The following is a 13,315-nucleotide window of genomic DNA, read 5'->3' as shown; positions in this document are numbered from 1 at the left end:
TGGAATGATGAGGTGAAACGAGCTGTGGAACAAATGAAGAAGGCATATAGTGAATGGTTTGCGAGTAGAGGTAGGGTAGAAGATGAGAGAGAGAAGAGAGAGGTATATGTGAGCAGGAGAAGGGAGGTTAAGAGACTGCTGAAGGAGAGTAAAAAGAAAGTGGATGAGGAGTTTGGGAGGAATCTGAGTGTGAAATGAAGGGAGAGTAAGAAATTGTTTTGGAAGGAGGTAAAGAAAGTAAGGCAGTGTGAAAGGGGAAATAGTAGGGGAGTGAAAGATAGGAAAAATAGATTGTTGGTGGAGAAGAAAGAGAAACTGAGGAGATGGAAGGAACACTTTGAGGATTTGTTGAATGTGGAGAGTGAGAGCAGTGCGAGTATAAGCGGTTGGGGAATGGCTGGGAGAAGAAGAGATGAGAGGAGGGAGGAAGAGATCAGTAGGGCGGAAGTAGTGGAAGCGATGAAGAATACTAAGTTGGGAAAGACCCCAGGAATTGATGGAGTGTGTGGTGAAATGCTTAGGTATGGGGGTGAGATTGTTGTGGAGTGGATATGGAAGTTGTGTAGATTGGCTTGGGAAGAGGGAAGGGTTCCAGAGGACTGGAAATCAGGTATAATTGTTCCTTTATACAAAGGAAAAGGAGAGACAGAAATATGTGGTAACCATAGGAGTATTTGCCTACTTAGTGTGACTGGTAAAATATATGGTAGAATACTCATTGATAGGGTTAGGCATATGACAGAGGAGCTAGTTGGAGAAGAACAAGGGGGATTTAGGAAGGGAAAAGGGTGTGTAGATCAGATATTTGTTCTAAGATGTTTAGTGGAGAAGTATCTAGAGAAGGGAAGGAAAGTGTATGCTGCCTTCATGGACTTGCAGAAAGCTTACGACAGAATTGAGAAGCAAGGTATGTGGAAGGTATTAAGAATATATGGAGTGGAAGGAAAATTGTTGAGTGCTGTGAAGAGTATGTACGAGGGAGCTAGGGTTATGGTGCGAGTGGATGGTGAGCTGAGTGAGTTCTTTGATCTCAATGTGGGACTGAAACAGGGTTGTGTGATATCTCCATGGCTGCTTAATATATACATGGATGGGGTTGTAAAGGAGGTGCAGGGTAGGGCGGTGGATGTGGGGGTGGCTCTAATGAATGAGGGTGAGATTTGGAAGCTTCCGGTGTTGCTGTTTGCTGATGATACAGTACTGTTGAGTGAATGGGAGTTGCAAGGTTTGGTGAATGAATTTGGGACAGTGTGTAGGAGGAGGAAGCTGAAAGTTAATGTAAACAAAAGTAAAGTTATGGTGTTTGAGAGGAATGAAGTCACAGAGTGTGCAGTGAGGTTGGATGGTGAGGATATGGAGAATGTGAGTGCATTCAAGTACTTGGGTAGTGTGATGAGTAAGGATGGAACTTTGGGGGATGAAGTGCGTGAAAGGGTACAGCAGGGAAGGAAGGTTGTTGGTACACTGAAAGTAGTGATGAGAAATAGGGAGGTGAGTATGGAAGTTAAGAAGTCACTGCATGATAGTATTGTGATCCCTACCCTGACGTATGGAAGCGAGGCATGGACCTTGCAAGAGGGGAACAAGTCAAGAGTGACAGCAGTGGAAATGAGTTACTTGAGAGGAGCATGTGGAGTGACGTGGAGGGACAGGTTGACGAATGAAGAAGTGAAGGAACGTTGTGGGGTGGATGTGGATGTGGTTGAGAAGATTAGGAGAAATACACTGAGGTGGTTTGGACATGTGAAGAGAATGGAGAATGAAAGACTGACTAAGAGGGTGTATGTTGGTGAGGTGGAGGGAGGGAGAGGGAGAGGTAGACTGAGGATGAGGTGGAGGGATGGAGTTGAGAGGTATATGAGGGAGGGGCGGGTGAGTTGGGGGGAGGGTAGTCAAATGGTGGGTGACAGAGCGACTTGGAGGCGTTTTGTCTGCGGCCACCCTTTGCGGGATTAGGGCGTCGGGCTATAGATAGATAGATTTACATATATTATATATATAGATAGATAAGATAGATAGGTAGATAGATAGATATACATATATATCTATAAACACACACAAATATACACGTATAATAGGGTGGTCCTTATTATTAATAGGGGAAAATTAATTATGGAATATTTTGTTTGCTAGAAGTGTATATGTGAGTTTAGGTGTAAACTCGAGTCACCAAATTTTAGCCAAATTGGATGATACCTGCATTTACTGGTGCCGCATTAATCCAAAGTTTGAGCCTAATAAGCAAAATTATTGTTGTGATAATGATCTTTTTTGTTACTTGAAAAAAGTGTTTGTTTTACATCTACTTCACTGAAGGCTACATTCTAGTAATACCTATGTTTTTTTCTTTGTTCAGGGATTTGCCTTTTTACTTATTATTAAGCACTTATTTACTATGACTGAAGTGAAATTGTCAATATCAGTGATGAAAGGCAGAAGCAAAACCAAGATTTGGCTTGTTGGCCAACCAAGTGAAAGACTACTTGGAAGTAAGTTACCTTCTTGTGGAGAACTGTTAGCACGACTTTTCTGACTGATGCGAACAGAGAAACAAACCCTGAGGGATTCAGCATGTGTTCTGTCTGAGGAACTTGGGGGATTCTGAGAGAGTGCTCGCATTCCGGCATCTAAGCCACGGAATAATATCCCCAAAATCGAATCTCTATCCAAAGAATGAAGAAAGTTGGAGAAGAGTAAGAGCTGGAATACAGAAAGAGAGCAGAAGAAGAGAATGAAATTCCAAGAACAGATAAAAGGTCCCTTTGACACTGCACACACGAATGCCTTCAACCTCATCATAAATTGTGAGGATAAGCAGTTTCTTGTGGCTCAGAGGGTAAACATCTCAAACTCCACTGGGAAGAATGAAGACAGAGAGACAACAGATTGAACAGGAGAGGAAAGAGCATGAGGAATGTCATCGAGCAGTAAAAGATGCCACTCAACTCTGGATGTTTTAACTCCTTCAAACTTGCTTTTAAAATTTTGCTTAGTTTCTGTTACAGTTGAGTAAATATAGCATGGTGACAAACCGCAAGCTCTGCTCACACAGCTCCAAGCTCAGACGTGGGAATGGGCATCCACAGTACACCAGCCATGACCAGTGGCTCTGCCAGTGGCTTTAGTGCAACCTGCCAGGGCAGCCACGGCAACATCCATCCAAACATGCATTGGCATCGTAACTGCCCCACCATTATAACCAAACGATAGGGCAGCCTCCTGGGACACTACTCCCAGATTCCAGCCCCTCACTTCTGGGTAGAAGCAACAGCCTGGAATCCACAATGACCTGTACTATCTGGAATAGATCCATGCCCCAGCCCCATCCTCACCCAAAGCTGGGCCAGTTGAGCCCATCCCCCGCCTCTCCTCATTGCCACCACAAGGTAACACGTGCAGTTTTCTGGTTGCATGCCCTTGCTGATACCCATCCTTATGTCATAGATGGATACATTATATGGTGTATAAAGTACACTTAGTGTGGTGTATATGCAAAGAAATGCATTTGGGAGAGTATGCTGGTCTACTCTCCCAGTTGGTGACACACTGAAAAAGGTCAGCAAGGGAAGGATGGTCAAGAGCTAATCCTGAAGGCTAGTGAAATGGGAACTCCAGCTCCCTGTATCACCGGCTTTACATCCTCCTCAGAGTTCCATCCAGATCAGCTGGTGCTACAGCCTACTCGGTCTAGCCCCAGCTAGGCATACTGTGCAAGGCCAGTGACCAGATTTGGACTCACACCACTTGCACGGTAATACCTCCCTGGGGCAATGAAAACCACCCACCTCCATCCATGAATTACTAACATAACCGCCTTTTCTGAGACCTGACACATACCTTAAGTTTCCATTCATTACTGTTCTATCCTGGTACTGCATAACTACTGGTTACATTTTTCACAGGGCCAGTTTGAACTCTATCTATCTATCTATCTATAGCCCGACGCCATAATCCCGCAAAGGGTGGCCGCAGACAAAACGCCTCCAAGTCACTCTGTCACCCACCATTTGACTCCCCTCCCCCCAACTCAACCCCCCCTCCCTCATATACCTCTCAACTCCATCCCTCCACCTCATCCTCGGTCTACCCCTCCCTCTCCCCCCCTCCACCTCACCTACATACACCCTCTTAGTCAGTCTTTCATTCTCCATCCTCTCCACATGTCCAAACCACCTCAGTGTATTGAACTCCCCCATCACAAATACTCTATGACTAACCAGCTGAACCCAAACCTGTCATTCTCATCCTTATCAATAGAATATCATTACAAGGTGACATTAACCACAAAACAGAGTATAATAATAATAAGACATCATTAGGCTGAAGGGGTTAATGAAGACTGCCCCCAACTGTTTCAGCAAAGCTAAACAAAGCTAAAGTACCTGGAGTAAGCAACAATAATTTAAAAAGGATATCCCCAATCTGAAGGGATTAGACTACATGAGGAGAAGCAGAGAATCTAATGAAAAGTCAACAACACCTTCATTTTTAAAAGTAGTCATAATACTTAGGCAAAACACAAAGGGCCTCACCAAAAAGACACCAAGAGCAATGTAAGTTTGCAGCGGTGGTGGTGGGGTGAAGAGCGGGTGGTTGATGTGGTAGGCAACATAGGTGGCAAAGCCCCAGTAGTATGAACAGTTTTTGAAGAGGTTGAAGACAGGCATGGTGGCATGAGAGAATCGATGGACCAACTTTGTCTCAATCAGTCGCTTAGCATAGTGGAGCGTCCAGCAACCGGCAGCAATGCTATAGGAGAGGGTTTCACAATTAGTGCTTGTGTATAAACAGGATCCTGGATTATTCAAACCTTATAATCTGATGATGTGGCTTATATTCTCGCTCCCACTAGACTATTTTATTTACTGATCACATGCAAAAATACAGGCTAGAGTAGTAAACCACCTCATCACAGTGATATTTTCATAATTTATTCACGTTTCCATATTCAATTCATGGTAGAAAACATTAACTAAATTATTCTACGTACTTTCATTTCCTCTCATATTTGGAAAGGGTAATCTATGTGAAGTAGACAGAGAAACAGCTGGTGACAAAAGAGTGCTAATACTAGCAAAAGTATCGTGCATAATAACAATCTTTTACTCCCCCCCCCCACCCACAACTGCCACAAGATTAGACTTGTGTAATGAAGGTCATAGCTAACCCCTCCAGTTTGAAAAGTCTGTCCCAAAAACATAATGAGCTAGCCAGCAAGAGATGTATGGAGCAAATGTAGTGGAGAGGAGAGGGAGGTCAAGGAAGTCTGTAAGAGACTGGTGCCTCGTGCTATGAAAATGAGGTCACATACTGGCTGAAAATGCTATATTTTGGACATCAGGGGACCATGCTCAACATAATGTGGATTCTGTGTCGTCGTCATCATCATCATCATCAGGGCCTCCTTTCCTCCTAAGGCAGGGTCAGGAGTAGCGATGTCCAGACAGCCCAAATTTGCCCAATCCAATGGGCCACACTTCCATTCACTCATCATTCAAGCCCCCGGAATCCTGGCTCTATCGGATACGCCAAAAACATTCACCACGTTCTGTAGCTTCACAGAAACATATCCGATTGAGTCAATCCGGACGCTGCCACGTTAAAAAGGGGTGCCAAATCCCTGATCATACACTTTTCAAAACATTCATCCAGCCAGCTCGATCTCTTGTCAATTCCTTAGCCTCACCGACTTCCAAACCTCTCTTCCTCATACACTCATCTGCCATATCTCTCCACCTTCTCCTTGGCCTACCTTGCGTCCTCCCTTCTTCAAATTCACTCAGATATACCTTTTTCACCACACTATTGTTATCCATTCTCTCCACATGACCATACCGTCTCAGTACACTCTCTTCCAGTCTGGTGTCCACCGACTTCCTTACTCCACCTCTTTTACGAATCACATTACTTCGTATCCTATCCATCCTTTGTACAGTGCTCGTCAGAAGTATCAAGCGCCTATGGCAGGGTGCACAATACTTTTGGCCAAAAAAGAATCACCCATTTTTGGTACTAAAAATTGAGCCAGATGTTTGGGCCACTAACATGACGTCACGGCAGCTTGAGGCCTTACTGCGCACTGGTTGGCTCCCACCTACGGGCTGCATGTGAGAGAGGAACTCCGCCGCGCCTCCCTATCTTCTTCCGCCATTTTTTACCTAGTGTCCCGCAGTGTTTTGGCTTTTGCCACTTTGTCATGACACCTACCTGTGAACTTTCGAGTGAAATCATATCACAGATCATTGCTCTAAAGGAGGCAGGCCACCCCACGAAGGAAATTAGTGAATTGGTTGGTGTGGCTCGATAGACAATGCATAGGTGGTGCGCCCGTTTTCAAGTGGAAAATAGTGGTGACATTCCAACAAAGAAACCACGGTCTGGTAGGCCCAGGAAGACTTCCCCAAGGTCTGTTAATGTTTTAAAACGTGCAGTGGAGTCTAATCCTCGTGTGAGTGCATGGAAAATTAAGGAGAGCAACCTAGAAGTGTTTGGTGTGGTTTCTGTGCGCACGGTGTCTCAAAGAGTCCATGAACTTGGTTAGACAAGTCACAGGCCTGTGAGAAAGCCTCTTCTTACACTTTACCACCGACTTCGTTGGCTTGCCTTTGCTAACAAGTACCTTAACTGGGGTGAGGACCAATGATTGTCAGTGTTGTGGTCTGATGAGGCAACGTTTAGTGTTACCTGTAATCGAGGAGCGCGAGTGTACTGGCACAAAGGTAGTGACCCGCTTGACCCCCGTTACGTGGAGAGCACAGTTAAACACCCTGATTCACTTATGGTATGGGGTTGTTTCTCTGGGAAAGGTTTGGGGAAGCTTGTTGTGCTTCCCAAGAACTGCAGAGTGAATCAGGACATTTATCTGGAGCTTCTTTGTGATCATTTGCCTGAGTCCTTCGAGCTCACAGGTGCACGAGTGTTTCAGCAGGACGGTGCACCTGCTCATAAAGCCAAATCGGTCACCAATTGGCATCGTGACTGCGAGGTATCATTCATGAAAGACTGCCCAGGCAATAGCACAGACCTCAACCCAATAGAAAACCTCTGGTACCTCGTAAAGAAGAATCTCCAAGGGAAGGACGTGTGCTCTCTGCCTAAGCTGGAAGCAGCCATTCGTGACTCCTGGGAAAAAAATACCACTCCACCACCTCCGGAACCTCGCCCTTTCACTTCCACGACGTCTCAGGTCCATGAAGAAGCGTAAAGGATACCCTACCAAGCATTAAAGGTAAATAAAATGCATTATTTATATGTTTTTTCAATGTTGAAAGGTTTGTTTCCTAGGAGGGATGCAGGGCGCTCAATACTTCTGACGAGCACTGTACTCCAAATACATTCCTAAGCAGTCCCATCTCTACTGCTCTTACTCTTGACTTTTCATTTTCATGCCACACCATAGTCTCACATCCATATATTAAATATAAAGTTGGCACTAACACTCCTTCATGTAAGCCTTGTGCAGCTGCAACACTCAAGCCTCTGTTTCTTATCAAGGCCTTCATTGCACCAGCTACTTTTCTTCCTTGTGTCACTCTATTTTCAACTTCTTTTGCACATTTTCCTCTCTTTTCTAACACTGTACCCAGGTATTTGAACTCTCTCACCAATTCCAGTCTCTATTAACCGTTACATTGCACTGGGAGTCACCTTCTCTCTCAATAACCATCATTTTACTCTTTTCTGCATTTACTCTCAAGGCACGATGCTCACAGACATCAGAAAAACTCTGCACTAGCCTACCAAGTTCTTGTCTGGTACTTGCCCGCAGCATTGCATCATCCGCATACAACAAATTTGAGATATTCCATCCTTCACCATTCATTACCAATGTCATCCCTCTCTCCATTACTCATGTTTTTACTTCTCTCATCACCCCATCCATATATACACTGAACAACCATGAGGACACCACACAACCTTGTCGCACGCCCATACCGATCGTGAACCATTCATTAAGATGCCCATTTACCCTTACACATGCTTCACTACCATCATAAAAACTCTTGACAGCACCTAACAGCTCACCACCTACACCATACATGCACAAACTTTCCATAATCCTTCTCTGTTCACTTTGTCGTATGCTTTTTCCAGATCCATGAATGCTATGAACACCTTATGGTCCTTCTCACAAGCTTTCTCTGCTATCTGTCTCTCTGCAAATATTTGATCCACACATCCTCTGCCACTCCTAAAGCCACCCTGTTCAACACTCACTAGGACTTCTGATATCTCTCTTACTTTCTCTATAATAATTCTTCCATATACCTTCCCTATCACACTCAGTAAACTTATGCCACGATAATTCTTGCACTCACTTCGCTCATCTTTATTTTTGTACAAGGGTACAATCACAGCCTTTTTCCACTCTGCAGGTACAGTTTCACTCATCCATGCCTTCTTACATATCTCCAACAAGCACTTCATTCCACTACACTTAACCCCTTAACTGCAGGACGTCACTTGTGTGACGCTTGGGGGCAAGGGATCATACCGCGGGGCGTCGCTTTTGTGATTCTGTGTTATTTTGAATTCACCCGGGCTTCCAAGTGGGGGCTTGTATCATCTATCAGTACTGCCAATGTCCAACACTAATCAGCACTCCTAATCTCATCTGTACTCCCATCCATTGTTGACAATTTAGCCATTTCTCCCCGTTCTTGACTCCCCTCCCTCCCCCCCCTTCCATTACCCTATCCTCTCGCCTGCCCGGCCGTGCTACGCTAAGTAAATCTTCCCTGGAATTTTTCATTGATTTCATCCATTGAAATAAGCCCTATGCCCTATTCTTATACCAAACAATATATACAAGAAAGAAATAAGGTAAGTGAGAGTGCCATACACCTGGAATTGGCTAATTATCACCTGACAACACCTCACATGCACTCGTTCGCTAATTTTCGCTGTTTATTTCCCCTTGAAATATGCCGTATAATCTATTTTCATAATAAATATACATATAAGGAGGGAAGGGAGAAGCCTAAGTGATATTTACATTCACCTGGAACTACCTAATTTATAATGTATTGTCTAGATTTCCTGCCAATCATTTCACTGCTATATATAGCTGTGTCAAGAGACTAACGTTGGTAGTAATGAATTTCCCAAGGTAGGCCACCACCCCGGCCCACCCTTATTAGTTCACTCTCATCTTCCGAAGTGGAGGTACGTCTGTTCGCTCTTGCTAGCTTCAGGGACTTTTCACCCGCATGCAAAGGGTCCAGTGACCTTTGCCCCCTACTAAACCTCGTGTGGAAAGAGGTAAAGGGCTGACAACTGATAAAAGAGTGACTACGATCTTTCTAATGAGTAAAACAGTGCAAGCGGAATTGTAAATAATGTGTAACTAATGTGTAAACAGCATGTGAAAGTAATGAATGTAAATATACGTGAACAGTGGAAAATAGTTTTATAAGTTACTTCAAGTGACAGTGCATAACACAGTGTAAATAAAATAGAAATGTAAATAACGTTAATAAAATAGAGAACGTAAATAGAAATGTAAATGAGTAGTATTATAAGAATACGAGTATATATCCTAGGAGTAATGAAAGTGAAAGTTTCACTCTAGCATGTCTGAATACTAGGAGTTATGAGAGTGGAGGTGAAAGTGACATTCACTCTCAATGCTAGTATACAGGACGCGAAAGTGAATGCTACGTATTTTACTGAAAGAAATTGAATCCCTATAGTGACAATAAACTAATACTACTGAAGGAAACTTATGGAAAAAGACTGTAGATATATATAAGTGTTATATAGGAATAGAAATATAAAGTGTGAGGGGTTTTATGAATAATAAATGACAGAGTACCAAGAGCGAACTAGCACAAGTGCGACGGTCAGACGGCTCGTAATTTTCATTGCTTTCACAGTGGGTTTTTTTTTTGGAGTATGGATCCCAAACTACTTGAAAATCATAGAGTAGTGTTTATAGTGTTAATACCTGGCTGTGGTAATCATATTACAGGTTGTCGGGAAGTGTAAAGTGAAGACTTCGTTATCCAAATTCAGAGGTCTCCACAAGTCCTACGGTAACAGACGAAGGCTCAACAAACATTCCAGGAGAAAGCTGAAGGTATGTGCCATATGCATATGTAATTTTAATATTCTAGGACTAACAACTGATTTTTGGCAAATATTTTTTGAGAGTCTGTCGGAGCCCGAATAACCCCGCGGCACACGCAAAACATTGGTAAACATGCCCGCGCTGTAGGGGTTAAGCATCTCTGCATACACCTTATCAACCCCAGCTGCTTCCCCATTTTTCAGCCGCTTCACAGCACTCTTCACCTGTGCGAGTGTCACACCTGGCACTGCATTCCTTCTCTGCACACCCACAAAACCAATGATGTTTACAGCCACTCTGCCCTCTCTATTCCCAGTCATCAGGTTTCAAAATATTCTTTCCATCTGGTCCTTACTTCATCCCCATGGGTTAATAATCGACTACCTACATCCTTCACACCATCACATTTCTTTCCGTTTTCATTCCTACATTTCCACACCTCTTTGCAGAATAACTTCCTATTACACTAGTTTACAAAAAATTTGAGGCAAGCATGAAATTAGGTGTTATAACCTAATTTTGAGGTGCTGATTTCAGATTCGAAATCCGTTTTCACTCATCACCTCTAGTTTTTGAGATATACATGTATACATGTACATACATGCATACATATAGGCCTAGAACCAAAATATTTGCCAAAAATCCATTTACCATCCTATTTTCTTGGAACCTGGTTTAAAACACGCCCCACAACAAGGTCAAACATGTGCATTGTGCGTCTAGGAACACCAGTAACTTACAGGCGGTGAGAGGGGGTGGTTAGTGCTGTCAAGTACCAGCAGCACCAGTGGAGCCTCTGTGGGGACCTCAAGGTCATTCGGCTCCTTATGGGTATGCAGGCGGGCTTTACGAAGAACTGCTGCTTTCTGTCTGTGGAACAATCGGGCTGTGTCCAAGCACTTCACGCAGAAGGACTGGGGGTCTAGGAGGATGTTCGTTCCTTGGAAACACAGTGTCCAAGCAAATCCTCTGGTGGACATGAACAAGGTGCTTCTTCCCCCTCTTCATATCAAGCTTGGCCTAATGAAGAATTTCGTGAAGGCCATGGACAAGGATGGCGCTGCCTTTCAACACCTGTGCACTCTGTTCCCAGCTCTCAGTTCTGCTAAGCTCAAGGAGGGCATCTTCGTCGAACCTCAGATCCGGGAAGTGCTGAAGGATGAGGTATTCGAGGAGAAGCTCACCTTGAAGGAACTGAGAGCATGGGAAGCATTTAAGTCAGTCTGCCATGGCTTCCTTGGTAACACACGGGCACTAGATTACCAAGAGCGTATCGAGTAGTTGCAGGCTTATCAGGATATGGGGTGCCGAATATCTCTCAAGATTAACTTTCTCCACTCCCACCTCAACTTCTTTCCCCAGAACCTCGGAGCAGTAAGTGCCGAATATGGGGAAAGGTTCCACCAAGATATTACTTAGATGGAGAGCAACTACCAAGACAAGTGGAACCCTAGCATGATGGGGGACTTCTGCTGGATGCTCCTGCGCGACATCCCGGAGGCAAAGTACACCAGATCATCCAAAAAAACTCACTTCTGACTGTCTGTAGTACTATGATGTGCATATACGTTTATATCCAAGTAACAGTAATATTTACAGTAGTTCTGTCAGTGGAAAAGTTTCTAGAGAAGGGAAAGAAGTTGTATGCGGCTTTCATGGATTTGGAGAAAGCATATGACAGGGTGGATAGACAAGGATTGTGGAAAGTGTTAAGAATATATGGAGTAGATGGGAAGTTGTTGAATGCTGTGAAGAGTATGTACGATGGTGCGAAGGCTGCAGTGCGTGTGGATGGTGAACTAAGTGAATTTTTCTCTTTGAAAGTTGGTTTGAAACAGGGATGTGTCATGTCTCCATGGTTGTTCAATCTGTACATGGATGGGGTAATAAAAGAGGTACAAGGTAGGGTAGTGGATGTTGGAGTGGCCCTGGTGAGAGAGGATAGTGTTTGGAAACTCCCTGTACTGTTGTTTGCAGATGATACTGTGTTGTTGAGTGAAGACGAAGGGGAGCCGCAAGGCTTAGTGGATGAGTTTGAGAGAGTGTGTAAGAAACGGAACTTAAAGGTGAATGTAGGGAAGAGTAAAGTGATGGTCTTTGAGAGAGGTGAAGTCAGTGAATGTATAGCGAGGTTGGATGGTGAGGAATTGGAAAATGTGAGTACGTTTAAGTATTTGGGTAGTGTGATGAGTAAGGATGGAGGTTTGGAGGGTGAAGTGCTTGAAAGGGTACAGCAGGGAAGAAAGGTTGCTGGTTCCTTGAAAGCAGTGATAAGAAACAGGGAAGTGAGCATGGAAGTAAAAAAGTTACTACATGACAGTATTGTGATACCAACTCTAACGTACGGAAGTGAAGCTTGGACATTGTTGGAAGGACACAAGTCAAGAGTGAGAGCAGTGGAAATGAGTTATTTAAGAGGAGCCTGTGGAGTCATGTGGAGAGACAGGCTGACGAATGAGGATATAAAGGAGCGTTGTGGTGTTGATGTGGATGTGATAGGATGCGTTGTGAGGAACACACTGAGGTGGTTTGGCCATGTGGAGAGGATGGAGGGTGAAAGACTGACGAAGAGAGTGTATGTGAGTGAGGTGGAGGGTGGAAGAGGGAGGGGGAGACCGAGGATGAGATGGAGGGATGGGGTGGAGAGGTATATGAGAGAGGGGGGTGTGAGTTGGGAGCAGGGTAGTGAAATGGCGGGGGACAGGGCGACTTGGAGGCGATTTGTTTGTGGCCACCCCAAACGGGATTGAGGCGTCTGGCAATAGATAGATAGATAGATAGATAGTTCTGTCAGTGTTCTGTGTCTGTTTTGTTTCGTTCTGTAATATGCCATTTTAATACCATGGGGGTAGGGGGGTTTTTCAAGAATACTCCCCCAGTATCCCTACTTGTCGTAAAAGGCGACTAAAAGGGTTGGCGGAGGGTTAGTGCCCCTCCCCGGAAAACAACTAACTAAAAAAGCAAACAATAAGCCTCGGACAAGGACTGACCAAACGTTGACGACCAAGGACCGGACAAAGGACATTGCAATTGGAACGTGGAATGTAAGGGGAGCGAATGATGAGGTGAAAGAGAGATTGTCCAGGTGCTTGAGGATGCGAAAGTGGATGTATGTGGAATAACTAAAACAAAATGGAGAGGAGAAAGTGTGAGAGAATGGGAGTATGGATGGGGTATATGTGCAGGAGTAGGTGAGAATGAGAGGGCAAAGGAAGGAGTTTGTATAGTTGTGAGTAAAAGATGGAA

General features: G+C 44.2%; 1 protein-coding gene across 1 annotated transcript in view; it reads right to left on the bottom strand.

Moving 5' to 3' along the window:
- Positions 1 to 3,044: 3,044 nt before the first annotated feature.
- Positions 3,045 to 13,315, bottom strand: part of LOC145404952 (putative very-long-chain enoyl-CoA reductase art-1) — a 174,492-nt gene continuing 164,221 nt past the window's right edge. Inside the window, exons 5-6 of the mRNA XM_080276458.1 lie at positions 4,533 to 4,749; positions 3,045 to 3,131 (exon numbers count right to left, since the gene is read on the bottom strand). Coding sequence (XP_080132584.1) covers positions 3,045 to 3,131; positions 4,533 to 4,749 — 304 coding nt within the window. The remainder of the gene's footprint in view (positions 3,132 to 4,532; positions 4,750 to 13,315) is intronic.

The sequence above is a fragment of the Coenobita brevimanus genome, chromosome 65 (assembly GCF_032717465.1).
Source record: "Coenobita brevimanus isolate Jiangsu-jjx chromosome 65, ASM3271746v2, whole genome shotgun sequence".
Lineage (NCBI taxonomy): Eukaryota > Metazoa > Arthropoda > Malacostraca > Decapoda > Coenobitidae > Coenobita > Coenobita brevimanus.
Note: the sequence above shows the minus strand (reverse complement) of the source record. Positions and strands in the feature narration are given on the sequence as shown.